Here is a 19,911-nt window from a genome sequence, read left to right as displayed (position 1 = left end):
CTAGTACAGAAAGCTATTGCCACCCATGCCTTCCTCTAGGTTTGGGGGCCTGGAAGTCGTCATTGTTAGGATAAGTAATTCAGAAACTTTAAAGTGACCGCCAGGTATTTACGAGGGGAGAACATTTACAATGACATACCCAACTTACATTGTAAAACTCATAAAATCTTGTTTTAGATATCAAATCTTGGCAGTTTAGATATAAAATATTTAGATATAAAGGTTTACATTCCATAAACCATCATCACAATGCCAGCCACCACTCCTACCCTCTGTCACCTCATATTCATCACTCAAGCAGGACTATAAATTCTACCCTTACCTAAATCTGTAACTAGAATTACAGGGGTCAACCTGAATAATTTGAAACAGTAGTTTCAAAGTCTTTCATGGACTTTGAACTGTTAATTCACGGGGTTCTTAACTTTTTTAAAACCTGGGACCATTTTTCAGAAACTGATTATAGCTAATGGGCTGTCTACCTAGAACAATGTTTCCTGACCTTTTTTTCCATTATCACCCCCCACCCCCGGAGACTTTTTAGACATTTTCCCTAATCACCCCACTAACACCACAGACATATATGTAGGCCTTTAAAGGTCAAAACCTATTATACTATATATTATTCCACCCCACTTCCCGAACATGTCCTAGATTCTAAATGACTGGCCCTGGAATAAACACAAAGAATCACAGGCTTCTGAAGCCAGGGACCGAGGAGCCCACTGGTGAGATCCATGTCAAACTCTCGCCTCATTTCTAAAATGGCTTCCTAGTAACGAACAATGTGCTTCAGATAAACTTCCCAGTAACTTTAACTTCAAAGTGCCTGGGCCTCAGCATCCCTTCATTAGAGTTTTCAAAACTATCTTGTCAGAAACCAGTGAAACAATATTTGTGACCAGTATCAAAAAAGGAGGTCCATAATCCATACAGGAATGCTTCTGTGGTCATTTGTGAACTCCTTATTAGTCAGTGACCAATGGGCCATGAAAGCTTCCTGGGGTTAATTAAGTCACTTCAGTGTGACCCCTTCAGGGTTCTCTCCTGCCTCACATGAATCACAGGCTACCTCATCCCTTATTCGGCCTGTCAGCCTCAGGACATGGTAAACAGAGGTTTGGCTGCCTGGCCAACTACATGAAGACAAGCCTGAGTGTTGCGAATGACTCAGGAGACAGGTATAATGAGGAATAGGTCACAGGCTGGCTTTCTCTATTACAGGCTGACTTCTCAAATGCCAACCAGTGCAAGGGACCACTTTCCCTCAGTGGGCCTGAAGGCAACCCCTCAATGTTCTTTAAGTATTGTCAACATTTCAGCCTCAAAGGCCATGTTTTTACCACTAAACACACCAAACCTTACCTTCCTTTTCTTCTCTTTTTAGTAGTATAGTTCTTTACTATGTTTCAGGTTTATAGCCAAGTGACTGTTTTTCAGATTCTTGTCCATTGTAGGTTATTACACGATACTGAATATCTTCAGTACCAACAGTTCCCTAGGCTATCCAGTAGGTCCTTGCTGTTTATTTTATACATAATAATGCGTATCTGTTAATCCCCAATTCCTAATTTATCTTTCCTCCCTACCTACTTTTCTTTATAGTACTCATTACCAAGTATCTATTCATGGTTTATTTATTGTATTATCTTCCTCTCATTACCATGTAACTGTCATGGATTGGGGGTGGGGGGTTGTCATCTGTTTCATTCAGTGCTTTGTTTCCAGGGCCTAAAACTGTGCCTGGTACTTGGTGGGTGTCTGTGTTGAATAAATCAGTTAATAAATATTTCAAACTGTCCTGGAACCAACCTATCTTACCTGAAAATAGAACGACCGCTTCTATGAAGGATGAAAATAGTGTAAGATGCCACTTTGGAGGCCTCTCAGCTGATCACCAACACCAGCTGCAATTTCACTCTTACCTCTCATCCACTTTTTGACTACCCAGTTTACAACTATCCATGGGGGTGAGGAGAAGAGAAAGGAGTGGTGATTAATATGCTTATTGGAGATTTACTGGAAAGTTCACTCTTTCAGTCAAAGTTCTGGAGAAACTAATTAATTCAAGAAGTTGATGCAAATGGAAGATCACGGACTCTCCTGGTGGTCCAGTAGTTAAGAATCCACCTGCCAATGCAGAGGACACGAGTTCAATCCTTGGTCCAGGAAGATCCTATATGCCATGGAGCAACAAAGTCCCCATACTCTAGAGCCCGTGCTCTGCAACAAGAGAAACCACGGCAATGAGAAGCCCCCAACTGCCACAACTAGAGAAAGCTGGGGCCCAACAGCAAAGACCCAGTGCAACCAAACATAAATAATAAAATAAAATACACAGAAGATCACTTCAAAGTGCACTGGAGGCTTTCACATGAATGCTGCCACACTTGTCTCCAGTGGAAATTCCCAAGAACAATCAACAAAGGGCTATGAGCCAAGGAACCATTAACACAAGTTCTCTTGTATAAGTTACTGGCAGTAAGAACTATATTTAACTAACCACTCCCAAAAGGAATTTTTGAGGTTGTATTCTGAAAAGGAATATATTATTTGCCCTTGTATTGATCAAAATGATATATCTGTGGGCACTCCAAGTACCAGGACTTACCATGCAGGAAGAGATAAAAATCATGCACATTTGTGGCCACCTGTTAAAGGGTGTTCCCTGAGAATAACAACACACATACACACACTGCACTGTACAATTTATAAACTATTATGTTTTATCTACCTTTGTTTACTAAATGGGGCATATTCTTAACGTGGGAGTCACAACTCAAACGCTCAGAGATGCAGAGGGCAGGCCAAGTGAATAAACACCGACAGACAGCAGTCTATGTCCTTCCCAGAAGAAGTACTTGGCACTACTCCAGGGTGCTATGTGGGAACACTGTGCCAGATCTTCATATTTTTTAGGCCCAGCCCCAAATCAGAATATTTCATTAAAAAATTCTCAATTCTAGAATCAAGTCACATAAAGCCTGTCTGAGGCCTCCTGGGAACAGCCAGTTTGGTGGGGTTTTTTTAAATTTTTTATTTTAAAATATTTTTGCCTGTGCCACATGGAACGTGGGATCTTAGTTTCCCAGCTGGGAATTGAACCCCAGACCCTGCATGGGAAGTGTGGGGTCTTAACCACTAGACCACCAGGGAAGTCTCAACAGCCAGTTTATTAATCTGTGTGCTTCCATGGCAGACTGGCTCTCTCCCTGGATGCTACAAACACCCGGAGATGTATCAGCTGTCCCCCATCTCCATCTGCAGAGGTGTGCCTCCAAATGCCCACTACATTCCATACCCCTTCCTATCTGCCCTCTACCACCCAGTGCCTCACCAACACTGTCCGTCTCGACACCACGTGACTCTCCTACCACTTGCTTATCACCACACCAGCCCCAGACTCCCGAGTTACCCTTCATCCCCATGCATCCTGTTTTGTTGCCATCTCCCTTCCCTCAGCTCCTGGAGTCTCTGATACTTATGGGCCTATCTTCAGCAAAGCCTCTCATTCCCTCAATCTCTTCTCTGAACAGTCTTACTCTAACTGAACCCAACTCACCCCTGAAGAGATAGCTTCTCTTGTGCCCTTGCAAGGGGGCACTGCTTCTATATCATTCTCCCTCCACCCTCAACACCCCAGTTATGAATCTCGTCATTAGAGTAAATCATACCCCACCCTGTGTGTCATTTGCTGACCCAGCTCACCCCCCCCCACTGCCTTGTTTCTCCGTTGATTTTAGCTCCCTGTCATTCCCACTGTGGCTCTTACCACCATTCTTGGTGATTTCTGTATCCAGATAGGTGCCCCTCCAACCATCCTGGCCTCTTGGTTCCTAGACTTCCTCTCCTCCAATGATCTTGTCCTCCCCACAGCCGCTCCCCTAGACCCTTCCGAACCTCAGCTTCAAGGGTCTCCCTCAGTGCCAAGTGTAGTTTATCTTCCTAGTTCATTCTTTTCAAAACCTCAGGTCCAATAACTCACTGGTCCTACCACCTTTCCACTACCCCTCAGCCCCCTCATATCTTCACGTAGATTGTTCCTTGACCAACCATTATGATCACCCTCTTACACACTTCCCCTCCCTCCATTATATTCATCTGGAGGTACCTGTGCAGTTGTGTGTGTCTGGAGAAACACCTCACTCTTAGTGGATGACTTTGCTTCCTGAGAAAAATCAAAGCAATCAGAAGGTGGGCAGAGGAATAAAAACTACTTCTTGTCTCTAAATAAGCTGTTGATTCAGCTCTCATGCAAACAGAACTTCAGATAAGCAAGGGCATTAGTTTACCCAGCCAGAAAGAAATACTTCTGAAAGGTCAGGAGGTCCAGCCAGCTACAGCAGCTGGGAAAACCATGGGAACAAGCAGAAAAGGTCTCTGTAGCCAGACCCAGTTTTGTCAATTACTAATGTGTGGCCTTAGGCAAGATCTGTATCTTCACCGCCACACCAAGTTGTTTCAAGGATTAAATAATGCATAAGTGCTCAAAGTAAGCAATAGATGTTAGCCCCAAACTCAGTTTTGACAAAAATCCCAGGCCAGGTAACTGGAAGGTATGGGTTTCCTTGACGACTCAGATGGTAAAAGAATCTAGCTAGCCTGCAATGCAATAGCCCCGGGTTTGATCCCTGGGTTGGAAAGATCCCATGGAGAAGGGAATGGCTATCCACTCCAGTATCCTTGCCTGGAGAATTCCACATACTGAGGAGTATATCTAAAAAAAGTCTAGAAGAAAAGTCTAATAAATTCTAGTTCAGAGCACAAGAATGATCAACAATTGAATTCCTAATTCCCTGGAGCTGAGTCTCTCCCCACAGGCCCTCAACTCACTTTTTCCTCTCTGCCTTGGGCATAGGGAAAATAACAGTCTTCAGAAGTCACCACAGGTGATGACTTGGTGTACAAACACCAATGCTACAAACACCAATGCTTTCTCTTTCCATCCCAAATGCTGGCCTGTAAAGTCACCTGATTCCTGTCTGATCCCCACTTGGCCTCCTCTTCCAATCTCCCACCGCCCCCCCTCCAACACACCGCTACTCCAGTCGCGATGGCAGTCTTTTCCTCAAATACCACCAAGCTCATTCCAGCCTCAAGGCCTCTGTACTCCACTGCTTCCAACTGGACAATCATCCCTGAGGCCTCTGTGTCACTGCGACTTGTTCCTTCTTCACATAGAGCTCAGCTGTCACTGTCCTCAGGGAGACCTCCCCTGAGAACATGAGCTAAAGTGGCCCCCATCATCCCTGTTTGTCTGCTTCTTCCTGTTCAATTACGTCTTAGTAATTTAATACTGCAGTAAGTACTCTTTATTTAAATGCTTACTCCCTGTCTCTGTCTATCCCACTAGAGTATCAGCTCTCTAAGTGCAAGGACATGGCTTGTCTGAGTCACAAATGGTATCCCAGATCCCAGCACTGCCCCCTGACACACAGCAGGGGCTCAGGAAGTTTTGCTGAATCAACGAATTCTTCTTTCAGGAGGATTATTTTCAAAATCTGCTTGTATTTATCTGAGGAAGTAAGGTTAAACCAACACTTGTTCAAAAAGATCTTTCAGGCCGAACTTCCGCAGAGTTCAGACGTTTAAATTGGGTCTTACCCTCCACCAACCTCTAAGGACGGATTCAAGCCCACCTTCTCAATGCCAATATTCTTAAGCCAAGAGGCGCTCCATCCCCGCCCCTTGCACCCCGTGCAAGTTTTCCCTCCCAACATATTTGCTTTTCTTTTCCTTTGAATATCACTGAGAAGCACCTTTGTTCTGGGAGGCGCTCTAATGCAACTGAACCCAGAAAGATTTCTCAGGAGGCTGCGGTCCAATATCCAAAAACATAGGGTGCAGGCTTCTTCCCAGAGGCTAAAAGGCCAACAGGTCCCCTAACCCAAGCCCTGTCCTCTGGGGCTGGCCCCCCAACCGCGCGGGCTTTCGTGGGCGTTTTTTTTCGCTGGCAGGAAGAGGCTGGTCTTCGGTTCGGTCCCTCACCTCCTTCCTGCCACAGGAAAGGCCACTGCCACTCCTTCTGGGTGAACAGCCCTAAGCCAGTCTCCTCCCTCCTCTACAGGAAACTTTTCCCAGCCCGGGCTCTGCCACCCGCCCTCGCTCCCGGGGGCTCCCGAATCTCTCAAGGTTCAATCCAGCCGGGCTGGCTCCACTACACCCGCCTAAGCTTCACCCAGTCGCCCCCAAACTTCCTCCCTCGCCAATTCCCCCTGCTCGGACCTCGGTCCGGCCCTCCTCGTTCCCCAACTTAGCCCCTCCACCTTGCCCCTAACGCCCCGCCTTCGGCCTCTCGACCCTCCACAACCCCCAGGACACCCGCCCGCGTCCTCACCGTGGACGCCACGTTCTTCGTCGGCCGCCTCAGCCCCGGAGAGGAGCAGCGATGCCAGCAGGGCGAGGAGCACCCCGCACCGCCTCGGCTCAGAGAGCTGCGCCATGACGGACTCCGCCCGGCAGCCCAGGGGAGAGGCCTCGAGCCTCTGGTCGTTGGGGTCTCGCGAGCAGGTGCGGGAAGACCCTCGCCGCGCAGGCGCACTGGAGCGCCTTGCGTTCAGGTGCGGGCGCTCGTAAGGGTCTGCGGGGCGCGCCTCTGCCCTCGCCACACGGGAAATCTCTAGGAAGCCCTTTTCTCAGTCCTTCGGTGTGCGGATACTCTGCCTCCTGTGCCCACGATGATTTTCTCTGCTCCTCACTCGCCCCGGACTCCCTCTACCCTTCAGAACCCCACCACACCCCCAGACCCTCGGTGGGCGCCAGAGGTAATGGCGCCCGCCTCGAAGCAGCTGTCGAAGGTGGAAGGCCAGGTAGGGGGCGGGACGCACCTGGTGAGGCGGGACGCGTAGAGCGCAGGCGCAGGGAGTCTGCACCTGCGCGGCCGTGCTCCTCCCTAGGCGCACCTGGACCCGCCCCTGGCGCTGAGGTAAGGGCGGGGCTTATGTTGGCTCCGCCCTGCGTGATGCCTAGCCTGGGGCGGTACGCGCAGGGGTGAGCCTTAGGGCTCTTGCTGCCCGTGGACGTCGGCTTGTTGACGGTGTATGAGCACCTTCGCTCTTGAACTTGGCCTCTGGGAAATGAGGGTGCAGGCGTGCTCTTACTGGACACCTGTGGGTTTTTTGCCTAGCTTGCTTCAGCCTTCCGATGAGGGCAAGGGATTTCTTCTTTCTAAATTACAACGTTCACTAAGTATCTCCCCAGTGTTGACCAGTCCCCGCATCACCAGACAGGAACAGAGCAGCAGAGTGATGACAGAAGCACGTGACAAAGTGATTATGGAGGAGACGGGGCAAACACAGGCTGAATGATCAGGGGCTGCGTGGTGGAAGACCTGGGAGCCCAGACAGGTTCCCCGTTCAGTCTGAGTGAGGGCCAGAGAGGGCTCTCAGAGGAGACTATAGACCCATGAATGAACAAGAGCCCCAGACTCTGCCTTCGCGTTTCCAGTACTGAGATGAAGACAGATAATTAACCAGAGACAGATAGGTGTCAAGGGAGTGTTGGGGAAGCACAGGCAGAGTAATCAGACCTGAAAGGAGGGAAACCCAAAGGAGGCACCTGACCAGCTTAGGGGCCATGGGAGGGCTTCCTGAAAGAGGCATGTGTGAGCTGGATCTCAGGAGAATGGAATAGGGCAAGCATAGGAGTAGAGGACAGCTGATGAATAATTAAAATAAATATATTATTAAAAGCCCTAACAGTGCTATGAAGGAAATGAACTGGGGGCTAGGATGGAAAATAACAGTGGAGGAGGTGATTTAGATATGAACCCTGGAGGCTAAGAAGAGCTGATGGACAAACATTCTAAGCAAACAGCAAATGCAAAAGTCCTGAAGTAAGAAAGATGTCAGTGTGTTTCAGAAGCCAGGGCCACACCCACTACTTGGCTTCCCTCCTGACATAACAGTATCTGAAGAGTCTTAACTGGGTTAACTAAGTGGTGTTTACCTTAAACAATTAAAGTTTTATGCCCGCCATCTTCTTTAATCTTGCAGTGAGGCCCAGGGACTCAAGGCCAAGAGTCTGAATGTGAGGCCCAAGATCTCTTAAACACTTGAACCCAGTCTCCCCACCACATCCCACTAAACCCAGGTTTATGCTGGAGGAGGACTGTGGTGGGAGGTGAGGCTGGAGAGGAGACACAGGCCTGTTCATTCATCCATACTTTCTTTGAACACCCACTATGAGCCAGGTAGTCTTGTAAATGCTGGAGAAGATACAGCAGTGAACAAAGCCAAATGTCCGACCTGTGGGAACTCACTTTCTCCTATTGCGAACAGTGATGTAACTAGCATATCTGACACTGAGACTGAGCCCCCTATTCTGAGTTCCCCTACCTCTTTATCCCAAACTTTATTCCCTTCTTGTCCTGCCCCTGTGCCCTTCAGGATAGAAGAGTATCAAAGAAAAGGGAATTGAAACTGAGCAGGACCCTGTTTCTTGTTTGTAGAAGAAAGCTTTGGTCTCCTAGGCCTTCCTTGAGTTCCAAAGAGTCAACTCAAAAGTTACTAATTAGGGAAGTAAGGGAATGGAAACAAAGGAAACAGGCAAGAAACAACAGTTCAGTGATAAAACAGAGTCCTAGTTCCTCCTCAAGGGATATACAGACAATCTGACGCATATCTTTAAGTTTTGTTTGCAGAAACTAAGACCCCCACCCAGGTGGAGGACAATGACTAAATGCTGACCACAGGCATGTAGACCCCAGACTGGTTAGAACCAGAAGGTTGATGATTAAGATTCCTGAAACATCACCCAGTTACCTCACCACCAACCAATCAGAAGAAAGTCTATGAACTAAAACCCTCACCCCAAATGATACCTTTAAAACCCCCTCCCTGAAAGCCTTCAGCGAGATCCATCTTTTGAGCTGCGCTTCTCCCTGCATGCATGCATGCATGCTCAGTCATGTCCAGTTCTTTTCCACCCCATGGACTGTAGCCCTCCAGCCTCCTCTGTCCATGGGAGTTCCCAGGCAGGAGTACTAGAGTGGGTTGCCATTTCCTTCTCCAGGGGATCTTCCTGACCCAGGGATTGAACCCATGTCTCCTGCATTGGCAGGCAGATTCCTTACCACTGAGCCACCTGGGAAGCCTCTCCTTGCTTGCTGTCCTGCAAATAAATGCTGCACTTTTCTTTACCACAACCCAGTGTCAGTAAATTAGCTTTGCTGTGTGGCAGGCCAATAAACCTACATTCAGTTCTGTAACAGCCCCTGGGGTGGAATAATTTTTTATACCTCCTCCACTCTACCAAAAAATTATTTTCAGTAGTAATCATCTAAGTATCATTATTTTATTTGTTCTTTAATTTTAAAATTAATAATCAAAATTTAATAAATTTCCATTTTAAAGATATCACTCAAATTCAGTAAAATATTTCATGTATGAATGAAAGTTTGTACTTATCAAATAAAAATATTATGTCTTACAGTTCATACCCTGATTCACTCTTTTCAATTTTTAAACACAAAAACTCCAAAAGAACATGTAAAATGACAATAGTTTCTCCATCTTTACAATCATTGTGCTATCCTTTAAATTTCTGATGTATTTAAATGCAAGACTATATAGAATCACAGAAATTGGAGACTCAAACTGTGCCTGATACAAGGCCAAATGATTCCAAATTGTTATGAACTTATTTTCAAAATGAGCACACATAGCTCAGTCTATATATGTCAGAGGTCAACAGTATACATGAGAGTTCTCCATAATAACTTTCCTTTAGACTACTGTGGCAAACAGCCCCCTATAATCCCCTCCGCTTAGGTGTGAGCAGGACCTGGGACTTGATTTTAACCAATAGACTGTGGCAAAGGAGGTTTACGTTACATTATGTAAGACTGTCTCCGTGGACTGAGAGCCTGTCCATGGCTGGCTCTGAAAGACAGAAGTCGCCACGTGGTGAGAGGATTGATGGAGAAGACCCTATGGTAAGGGATTATAGGTGGCCTCTGGGAGCCGAGAGCCATTCCCACTGATAGCCAGCTAGAAAGTAAAGACCGCATCCCCACAGCCTCAAATAGATGGAAACACATCTTTTCTCAGTGGAGTCGCTGATGAGATGGCAGCACTGGCTGACCCCTGGGCTGCTGCCTGATGAGGCCCTGGAGAGAAGGCCCAGCTAAGCCACAACTGGACTGGATCCACAGAAACCATGGGATAATAAACAAGTGTTTTTTGTTTGTTTGTTTTATTTTTGGCTACACTGGGTCTTCATTGCTTCGTGAGCTCTCCTGTAGGTGAGGTGATTGGGGGCTATGCTCTACTTGCAGGGCACGGGCTTCTCAGTGTGGTAGCCTCCCTTTCTGCAGAGCATGGGCTTCAGTAGCTGCAGCATATGGGCTCAGTAGTTGTGGCCCCCAGGCTCTAGCGCACATGCTCAGTAGTTGTGGTGCGTGGGCTTAGCTGCTCTGTGGCACGTGGGATCTTCCCAGACCAGGAATCGAACCATGTCTCCTGCATTGGCAGGCAGATTCGTTACCACTGAGCCAACAGGTGTTGTTTTAAGCCATAGAATTTGTGGTAATTTATTTGGAGCAATAAAAAACTAATACAATATTTACTAAAGGATAAGAGTAATAAAAATATCTAATTTGAAACTTACCAATTTATTATTAAAAGTCAACAGTTTTAAAAAACAAATTCAACAGTATTGCATTAATTGTTCAGTCAGTAGACCTCCCAACAATTTTTTTCCTAGGGGTGGAATGACTCTTTTATCACTGATACTATTTAGAATTTGTCAGTGCATGGCATAATATAAACTTGGCCAACTGTTTTTCCCCCACACTTTAAACTTTTTATTTTGTATTGCATTATAGCTGATTAACAATGATGTGGCAGTTTCAGGTGAACAGCGAAGGAACTCAGCTGTACATATACATGGATCCACTCTCCCCACAAATCCCCTCCCATCCAGTCTGGCACATAACATTGAGCAGAGTTCCATGTGCTATGGTCCTTGTTAGTTATCCATTTTAAATATAGCAGTGTGAACATGACCTTCCTAAAGTCCCCAACTATCCCTTCCCCACCCCCTAACCCACAACCATAAGTTCATTTTCTAAATCTGTGAGTCTCTTTCTGTTCTATAAGTTCATTTGTATCATTTCCTTTTAGATTTCACGTATAGGGGCTGTCGTATGGTATCTCTCCTTCTCTGTCTGACTTACTTCGCTCCGTATGACACTCTCTAAGTCCATCCATGTTGCTACAAATGGCGTTATTTCATTCTTTTTAACAGCTGAGTGATATCCCATCATAAACATGTACCACATTTTCAACTTTTGATCACTTTTATTATTATTTTAAAATTCTCTACAGGGTTGGCTCGTGGTAAAGAATTTGCCTGCCAGTGCAGGGGACACGGGTTCAATCCCTGGTCCAGGAACTTCTCACATGCTGTGGGACAACTAAGCCCATGCGCTGCAACTACCGAGCCAGAGCTCTAGAGCAACAAGAGAAGCCACTGCAATCAGAAGCTTGTGCACCGCAACTGGAGAATAGCCCCTGCTTGCTGCAACTAGAGAAAGCCCAGCATAGCCAAAACTATATAAATAAATCTTAAATAAGCCTTAAAAATTTCTCTACAGTCCGTGCATCCCCTTTTCTCCTGTGCCCAGGTTGGACCATTCCTGTTTCCCTCCTTTGGTATACCACTGTCTGGGGAAAAGACAGTAAATAAAATGAGTAAATTATACACAAGGTTAAAAGGCAGTGAGCATTATGGATAAAACATACAGCCGGGTATGGGGCATGGGAGTTGCAATATAAAATAGGACTGTCAGAGAAGATCACTGCACAGGTAACATTTGAGGGAGATGAAGGAGTTAGCCCTGTTGACATCATTCTAGGGAAGAGCTTTCATGATACAGGAACAGCTAGTGCACAGGTGCTGGGGTGGGACAGTGTTTGGCAGAGCTTTGATTGTCCCACAACAATGGGGAGCTATGGACAGTTTTGTTTGTTTGGTTTTTCAAGATATCTCAGCTTTATTGAGCTACAACTCACATAGCGTACAATGTACCCTTTTAATGTGTGCAATTCAGTGGGTTTTAGTATATTCATAGAGTTGTGCAACTGTCATCACGTTCAATTTTAGAAAATTTCATCGTCCTCAAAAGAAGCCCCTTACTCTTTAGCAGTCACTCCCCTTCCTCCAGTCCTCTCAGCCACAGGCAACCATAAATCTATTTTCTGTCTCTATGAATTTCCCTATCCTGAACATTTCCTGTAAATAGAATCATACAACATGAGGCCTTTTGTATCTGGTTTCTCTGCCTTGGACTTCCCTCGTGTCTCAGCTGGCAAAGAATCTGCATGCAATGCAGGAGACAGACCTGGGTTTGATCCCTCGGTTGGGAAGAATCCCCTGTAGAAGGGAAAGACTACCCACTCCAGTATTCTGGCCTGGAGAATTCCATGGACTGTGTAGTCCATGGGATCACAAAGAGTCGGACACTACTGAGTGACTTTCACTTCACTTCTCTGCCTTAGCATATTTTCAAGGTTCATATATAGGTACTTAATTTCTTTTTATTACCAAATAAGAGTCCATCATATGGATATATCAAATTTTATTTATCCATTCATCAGTTGATGGGCTGGGTTTTTTCCCACCTGTTGTCTGCTATGAACACTCATGTACAAATTTTTGTGTGAACATATGTTCTCAACTCTCTGGTATACTAAGAATAGAATTACTGGATCATATGGTAACTCTTCAGAGAAGGCAATGGCACCCCACTCCAGTACTCTTGCCTGGAAAATCCCATGGATGGAGGAGCCTGGTAGCCTGCAGTCCATGGGGTCGCAAAGAGTCGGACACGACTGAGCGACTTCACTTTCACTTTTCACTTTCATGCATTGGAGAAGGAAATAGCAACCCACTCCAGTGTTCTTGCCTGGAGAATCCCAGGGACGGGGGAGCCTGGTGGGCTGCTGTCTATGGGGTTGCACAGAGTCAGACATGACTGACGCGACTTAGCAGCATGGTAACTCTAAGTTTAACTTTTTAAGGAACTGCCAGGGGCTTCCCTAGTGGTCCAGCAGGTAAAAATCCACCTGCCAATGCAGGGGATGCAGGTTTGATCCTTGGTCCGGGAAGATCCTACATGCCTCTGAGCAACTAAGCCTGCAAGCCACTGCTGAAGCCCACGCCTAGAGCCCCTGCTCTGCAGCAAGAGTAGCCCCCAGTCACTTCAGCTAGAGAAAGCCAGTGTGCTGCAACGAAGACCCAGTGCAGCCATAAATAAATAAATAAATCTCTATTTTTTTATTTTTAATAAATCTTAAAAAAAAAAAGAAACTGCTAGACTGTTTTCCAAAGTGGCTGAACCATACAAATTCCCACCATCAATGTATCAGGGTTCTGATTCCTCCACATTCTTGCCAGCACTTGATATGATTGCCATCCTACTGAGTGTGAAGTGGTATTTCATTGTTGTTTTGATTTACATTTTCCTGATATTAATGATATTGATCATCTTTTCAGGTATAGACTCTTGTATATCTTTTTTCTAGAAATGTCTATTCATGTCCTTTGTCTATTTTTTAAATGGGTCATCTTATAATTGAGTTACATGACTTCTTTATTTATTTTAGATACAAGTACCTTATCAAATATATAATTTGCAATTTTTTATCTCATCTGTGGGTTGTCTCTTCACTTTCTTGAAGTTCTTTAAAACAAGTTTTAAATTTTGATGGTGTCCAATTTATTTACTTTTTTCTTTTGTTGCTTTGCTTTTGGTATCATATTTAAGGAACCATTGTCTAGGAATGGATAATCTTAAGCAGGGGAAGGACATGACCAAATGTAAGGTTTTTAAAAATTGTTTATTTATTTATGGCTGCACCGGGTCTTTGTTGCTGCTCATGGGCTTTTCTCTAGTTGAGGCAAGTGGGGGCTACTCTCTCGCTGCGGTGCATGGGCTTCTCATTGCAGCGGCTTCTCTTGTTTCAGAGCACAGCCTCTAAGGGCATGCGGGTTTTAGCAGTTGCAGCACACAGGCTTAGTTGCCCCATGGCATGTGGAATCTTCCTGGACCAAGGATCAAACCCAGGTTCCTTTCATTGGCAGGCAGATTCTTAACCACTGGACCACCAGGGAAATCCTGCCAAATTTAAATTTTGAAGTGTATTCTTGCTGCTTTCAATTAGGTGGGAAGACTTGTGAGGTAAGAAATTTCTCTGGTCGCCCTTGTTAAACGTGCAAACTCCACCCTCCTCCATTTCTTATTTTCTGCTTCATATTTCTCCATAAACTAATCATATTCTAACAAACTGAGTAATATACTGTACTTATTATGTCACTACTTGTCTCCACCTCATGGAATGATGACTCCCTGAGGATTAGGCTTGTCTGTTTTGTTCACCGCTCTGTCCTCGGTGCCCAGGGAAGTTGAGGAGGGGGAACCTGGTGATCACCGGGGAGACAAGAAAACCTTTGGATGCTATCTGGCTGGCATAAGGAGACTGATATGAGCGGGAGAAAGAAAGGCGGCGGTGCGGGGTGTGTGTGTGTGTGTGTGTTTGTGTGGCTAACAGCTCAGATGACATGATGTCAAAAGAATATTTGTTGAATAAAGTGAATATGAACAAATGGATACATGGATGAATGAATAAATGAAAGGGGTCAAAAGACCTACCGTGAGTACTATGGCTTGACCTTCCTTTGCCAACAGAGTAGGTAGCACAGGGGCTCCCGCACTGTCCCTGGCAACCACCAGGGGGCGAAGACAGGCTGGGTGCCCGAGAGGCCATCCTGATAACCGCCCCGCCCCGCCCCGGGGATCCAGGTCCCGGGAGCCCCAGCCACTCTGCCGGGCCTGGGGCTCCCGGACCCCGCCCATACCTGAACCAGGAACAGCCGCGGGCTTCCCGAGGGCGCAGCGGCAAGTCCTCGCGCTGCAGGCGGGGAAACTGAGGCCCGGGGCGGTCGGGGCGGGGCCGGCCCCCCTGCGAGTCCGAGCCCCCGCCCCCGGCCGGCCCCGCCCCGGCCCGTAAGAGGTCCCCTGGGCGCCCGGCGAAAGCGCACAGCGCGGCGCCGGGGCCGGGGCCGGGACCACGATGGCAGCTCAGCGGCTGGGCAAGCGGGTGCTGAGCAAGCTGCAGGCTCCATCGCGGGCCCGGGGGCCGGGGGGCAGCCCCGGGGGGCTGCAAAAGCGGCACGCGCGCGTCACCGTCAAGTATGACCGGCGAGAGCTGCAGCGGCGGCTGGACGTGGAGAAGTGGATCGACGGGCGCTTGGAGGAGCTGTACCGCGGCAGGGTGAGGCGGAGAGGGGTACCCCGGGGGAGGGGAAGGGGGACTGGTTGTTTGTTCTCGCTGATGCACCCTGGTGCAGCCTCCTTTGCACGGGAGAACGCAGCCTCCTGGACTCCTGGGCCCCGCCGTCTATCTTCCATGACACTCTGCTTGTGCACACAGACACACTTGGGTCCAAACTCCCGGTTTTAGCATATGGGAGCTGGAGTGACCTTATCTGGAGAAAGGGTGGGGGCAAGGGGGATGTCTTAAAACCAAACATAGACATGGTGTCTGGGGGAGATACAACCACAGCATACAGCAAAGGAAGCATTGGCATTCACAGACAGGCTCAGTGACGCGCTGTGGCCACTCGCAGATACAGTGACAGAAGCAACAACTCCACACAGCCTCCCCGGGACACAAGAAGGGGGCACTTACAGATCAGCCTGTGCAACTGCCACAGGCTCTCCCAGTCACCCCAACACAGGCCACGGCCATATGCAGACACAACACGACTATGCCCACACAAAAGGACTCTAGTCACGGCTGTTCACAGATATACAGCAAAGCTGTAGCAACTCACAGACACTGCAAGCTACAACAGCTACCTCTGACACCCAGTGATTCAAGTAACGACCATCCATTATCTCCTAAAAGCAAAAAAACGATAATCACTTTGCAAGCGCAATGATAGATGCTGCAGCCATGCACAGACATAAAATAACAGAAATTATAGCTACACCCAGACAGTAAACCGCGTAAGCCATGGGCTCCTCCGGCCACACAAAGGCAGAAACTGCATCTGCCCGTGAACACACACAGCATATGCTACAGCCTCCACTGCTATCTCGTGGCCTACAGACAGAAATGACATTTTACTGTCTATAGTCACATTTGTACAACACACACGTGCTGCAGAGCATGGTCACAGGTACACACACACACACAGAGGATAAGATATTATCCTCAGCACAGCTCGAAGGTGGAAGACGCCCTTGCAGTGACCCGAGGCCCCTCTGTCCTCAGACACGTGTGGCTCACACTGATGGACAGTGGCTAGTGGTAGGTGGCATCAGCTAGCCAGACTCTCAGGGACACAAGCTGTGGTCACTTACTGATCGACCTATGCTGTAGTGAGACAAACACAGCTAAGCCGGAGTCACCCACCACCCACCCTTAGGACCACAGACCCCTGACGAGCCACAGAGAACATCACACACACACATGACACATCCCTGCACCCTCCCGTTGGCCCTGGTCTCAAACACAGAGACTCACATAGGCGGTTTACACACTTACAGACACTCCACGCCACACACCATCCCCCGACTGCCCAGGCCTGAAGCCCACGGTGGAGTCAGCCGGATTTTGCTGGAGGAGGAGAGACTGTAGCCTCTGGGATCTCTTTGCTCAGACAGCTGGAATCTGTCCGCAACAGGGGTACCGAGCCGGTCTGCATTTGGCCCTTTGCCCCGAGAGGCCACCCAAGGGTCCCCCTCTTGGCCGCTTGAAATTGGGCTCGTGACTTATCCCACACACCCACCCACCCTGGGGACTTGAGGGTTGCGCTAGGGCCCCAGGGGGTGACCCCAACCCCCCAGCCTCATCCCCTGGGGCTAGGGGCCATCCCTAGCAGGCTCTAGCCTGCCAGCTTTCCTCCCCTCCACCTAGTGCTTAAACTTTTCCTTGAAAGGACAGAGCCAGCCCCTCTCCAGAATCCCAGAATCTGACATTCCAAGACTCGACCAGGCCTGCTTCCCACTGTGGGAACCGGGGCCAAGGCAGGAGCGCAGTGCCAGGCCTGAGACTCCCGGGACCCAGGGGCCAGGATCCGAGCTGGTACAGGCTCTGGGGCCTCTGTCAACCCATCTGTCACCACCCGCGCCCCCCCCCCCCCCACACCCAGATGTCCCGCCTTGGCGGTGCTGTCCCTGACTACCACATTATTGCTCCAGAACCCGCCAGCTGGGCCCTGGGTGGCTGGGGCTCCTCCCGAGCCTGGGACAAAGACAGGGGAGGGAAGGGAAGGGACCCTGACTGCCCCTCCTTCTCCGCTCAGGAGGCAGACATGCCCGATGAGGTCAACATCGATGAATTGTTGGAATTAGAGAGTGAAGAGGAGAGAAGCCGGAAAATCCAGGTAGGTGGAAGGGAAAGCCGTACCTAGCCCCCTCCCCTGCATCTCCCTAAAAATTGTATCAATAATTAACAGGTTTATTGAGCACTCCCTCAGTGCCAGGCACTGTTTCAATGGCTTTAAGCTTAGTAACTTATTTAATCTTCACAAAACCCTCCAAAGGGACTGTTATCTCCATTGCACTACTATCGATACTATTATCTCCATTTTCAACTCAAGGAAAATGACTCCCAGAGATATCTAATCACTTGCCCAGGGCCACACAGCTCAGCAGGGGCAGAGCTGAGAGTCAGAGCCCGGCAGTGCACATGCAGTGGCCCGCTCTTCCGGCCTCGGTGCTCTAGAGGGAGGAAATGCTTTGTGATCTTCTGGCCCTCTCTGGATCCAGCGCTGGTGGGGGGCTGAGTGTCTGGACTCACCCCTAGCCCCCAGTAGCTCTCTAAGACGCCTAGATCTATTTCTTCCCTTGAAACCACGTGGGAAGTCCACCTGGACGTCCATCTGTCTTGCTGCCCTTGCTTTGCTGGGTTGGAGGCGTGTAGGTGTTGGTCATTTACTATTTTTTTTCTGTTGGGGGGTTTTTAGGGACTCCTAAAGTCGTGCACGAACCCCACAGAGGTGAGTTTTCCGTCCCCAACTCTAGGGCCCTGTTCTGTCCCCTGCACCCGTGAGGGTGGGGGTGGGCTCCGGGGAGGAGGGAGGAAGCTGGCGGGGCCCAGGACCCTCAGAGGGAACCCTGGGGGCCCTGCCTCTCCCAGGGCCCTTTCCTCATCTCAGTGGTGTCTTTTGTCTTCCTCACTCCTGTCCCTCTCTCCCCATCTGCCGCCGGGGCTCCATTATCTCCCCCTCTGAGGCGCTCCCCCATCTGTCTCCTGTCTCTGCCTCTGCTGCGCCATCCCGTCTCTGCCTCTCTCCCCCGTGCCTGCCTGCAGCACCCTGGGGCTCCCTTCCCCACCTCTCAGGGGCCCCCCAGCCTTCCAGGCCCTGAGCGGCCCAACCCCTCTCACTTCCTTCCCGGCTTTAAAAGGGAAAACTATTTGTGTTTCTCTGACCAGCTCTGGGCTGCCTGAGGGACAAACGTCACTGTGTGTCTGTCTGCCCTGGAGCCGGCTTAGGCCTCTGGCCCCTGGGGACCCCCCTCCTGGTAATCTCTTGGCCTGAGAAATAGCCCCATGTTGCCCCGTGGCTCTGTTTCTTTCTTGGGCCCCTCGTTTCTCTCCCCACCTCTTCTCTGCACCTCTCTCCGTTTCTGTCCCTCTCCCTGCCTCCGGTCTCTTCCTCTCCCTCCGGCCTGTTCGTCTCCATCTGGAGCCTCTACCCCTCCTCACCTGCACCTCCATCCCCTCTCACTGACCAGAGGGCAGGAAAAAGAGGAGTCCCGGGTTGGAAGGGCTGGGGTGGCCAGGGGGTGCCCCCACCCCTCCCCATGTTCTCAGCATCCTCGCCCCGTCCTCAGGACTTCGTCCAGGAGCTGCTGGCGAAGCTGCGAGGCCTCCACAAGCAGCCAGGCCTGCGTCAGCCCAGCCCCTCCGGCGACGGCAGCCTGAGCCCCCGCCAGGACCGAGCCCGGACCGCGCCTCCCTGACCCTCTCTGGCCTCTGTGACCTGCTCCGTCTCCCTGCCACCCAACGCCGTCCTGGCTTGTTTATAAGTCGTATTTAATGGTTCCGTAACAATAACACCGCGTGCCTGTTTTTCCTCTCCCTGGTTACTGTGGGCTTCCCTGAGCGCCTCCCCCCACCGCCCTCTCTCCCGCTGCGTCTCCTCGGCCCCCAGCCCCCGCAGCTGGCCCGGACAGATGGAGAACAGCTCCTCAGCCAGAGAGCATGAGAACAGGCCCTGCTGACCTTCCACCCCTGGGGCTCACATCCTGTCCTCACCTCCCCCAGCCTTGGCCTAGCCCCAGCCAGCAGGGCCTCCATATGTGGGCAGGGGTGGAAGGGGGGTGCTGTGGGGAGGACCACCGTGGACCACCACAGCAGAGGCCCAGGACCGAATGTGCCTGCTGTGACCGCCGCGTACCGGGAACAAACCATTCATCCTCTCCATAGATTTTATTCCACATTCATTGGATGCTTTTATCCCTGGGTCGGGAAGATCCCCTGGAGAAGGCAATGGCAACCCACTCCAGTATTCTTGCCTGGGAAATTCCATGGACAGAGGAGCCTGGCAGGCTACAGTCCACGGGGTGGCAAGAGTCGAACACGACTTAGCGACTAAACCACCACCATCGGATGCTTAGCACTGCCATTGGTATTGAGGACACAGAGATAAGCAGAATATGGCCCCTGGCATCAAGGTGGTGGGGAAGGAGAGCCTGCGGGCAGGAGATTAGAGCAAAGTGTGCTGAATGGTTCAAGATACTTGGGAGCCTAGGGAGTGGGAGGAGAGGTTTGTTCTTGGGGTGGTGAAGAAATCTAGGAGTGCATCCCGAAGAAAGTGACACTTAGGCAGGGCTTTGAAGGATGTGTAGGAGTTTGTGTGAAATGGGTACCCATATCTGAGGACTCCGAACTGGGG

The 19,911-nt window shown here is 49.4% G+C and overlaps 2 protein-coding genes and 2 long non-coding RNA genes across 4 annotated transcripts in view; 1 reads left to right on the top strand and 3 right to left on the bottom strand.

Annotated features, from left to right (window-relative positions):
- SPINT2 (serine peptidase inhibitor, Kunitz type 2) overlaps positions 1 to 6,773 on the bottom strand; it is a 30,295-nt gene extending 23,522 nt beyond the window's left edge. Inside the window, 1 exon segment of the mRNA NM_001045971.1 lies at positions 6,338 to 6,773. Within this exon segment, the coding sequence (NP_001039436.1) occupies positions 6,338 to 6,443 (106 nt within the window). The 5' untranslated portion in view covers positions 6,444 to 6,773.
- A 7,049-nt stretch (positions 6,774 to 13,822) lies between these two features.
- LOC132342847 (uncharacterized) lies at positions 13,823 to 14,947 on the bottom strand. Its single transcript, XR_009491390.1, has 2 exons — positions 14,860 to 14,947; positions 13,823 to 14,119 (listed from the first exon to the last, which is right to left on the bottom strand). It is a non-coding gene; the product is annotated as an uncharacterized lncRNA (long non-coding RNA).
- Positions 14,880 to 19,094, top strand: PPP1R14A (protein phosphatase 1 regulatory inhibitor subunit 14A). The gene is made up of 4 exons (NM_001193070.2): positions 14,880 to 15,275; positions 17,314 to 17,394; positions 17,977 to 18,009; positions 18,848 to 19,094. The coding sequence occupies exons 1-4, from the start codon at positions 15,075 to 15,077 to the stop codon at positions 18,974 to 18,976; spliced, it is 444 nt and encodes a 147-aa protein (NP_001179999.1). The 5' UTR covers positions 14,880 to 15,074; the 3' UTR covers positions 18,977 to 19,094.
- On the bottom strand, positions 15,275 to 16,790 carry LOC112442310 (uncharacterized). The gene is made up of 3 exons (XR_003030385.2): positions 16,554 to 16,790; positions 15,863 to 15,904; positions 15,275 to 15,489 (listed from the first exon to the last, which is right to left on the bottom strand). It is a non-coding gene; the product is annotated as an uncharacterized lncRNA (long non-coding RNA).
- Positions 19,095 to 19,911: the final 817 nt, after the last annotated feature.

The sequence above is a fragment of the Bos taurus genome, chromosome 18 (assembly GCF_002263795.3).
Source record: "Bos taurus isolate L1 Dominette 01449 registration number 42190680 breed Hereford chromosome 18, ARS-UCD2.0, whole genome shotgun sequence".
NCBI classification, from domain to species: domain Eukaryota; kingdom Metazoa; phylum Chordata; class Mammalia; order Artiodactyla; family Bovidae; genus Bos; species Bos taurus.
Note: the sequence above shows the minus strand (reverse complement) of the source record. Positions and strands in the feature narration are given on the sequence as shown.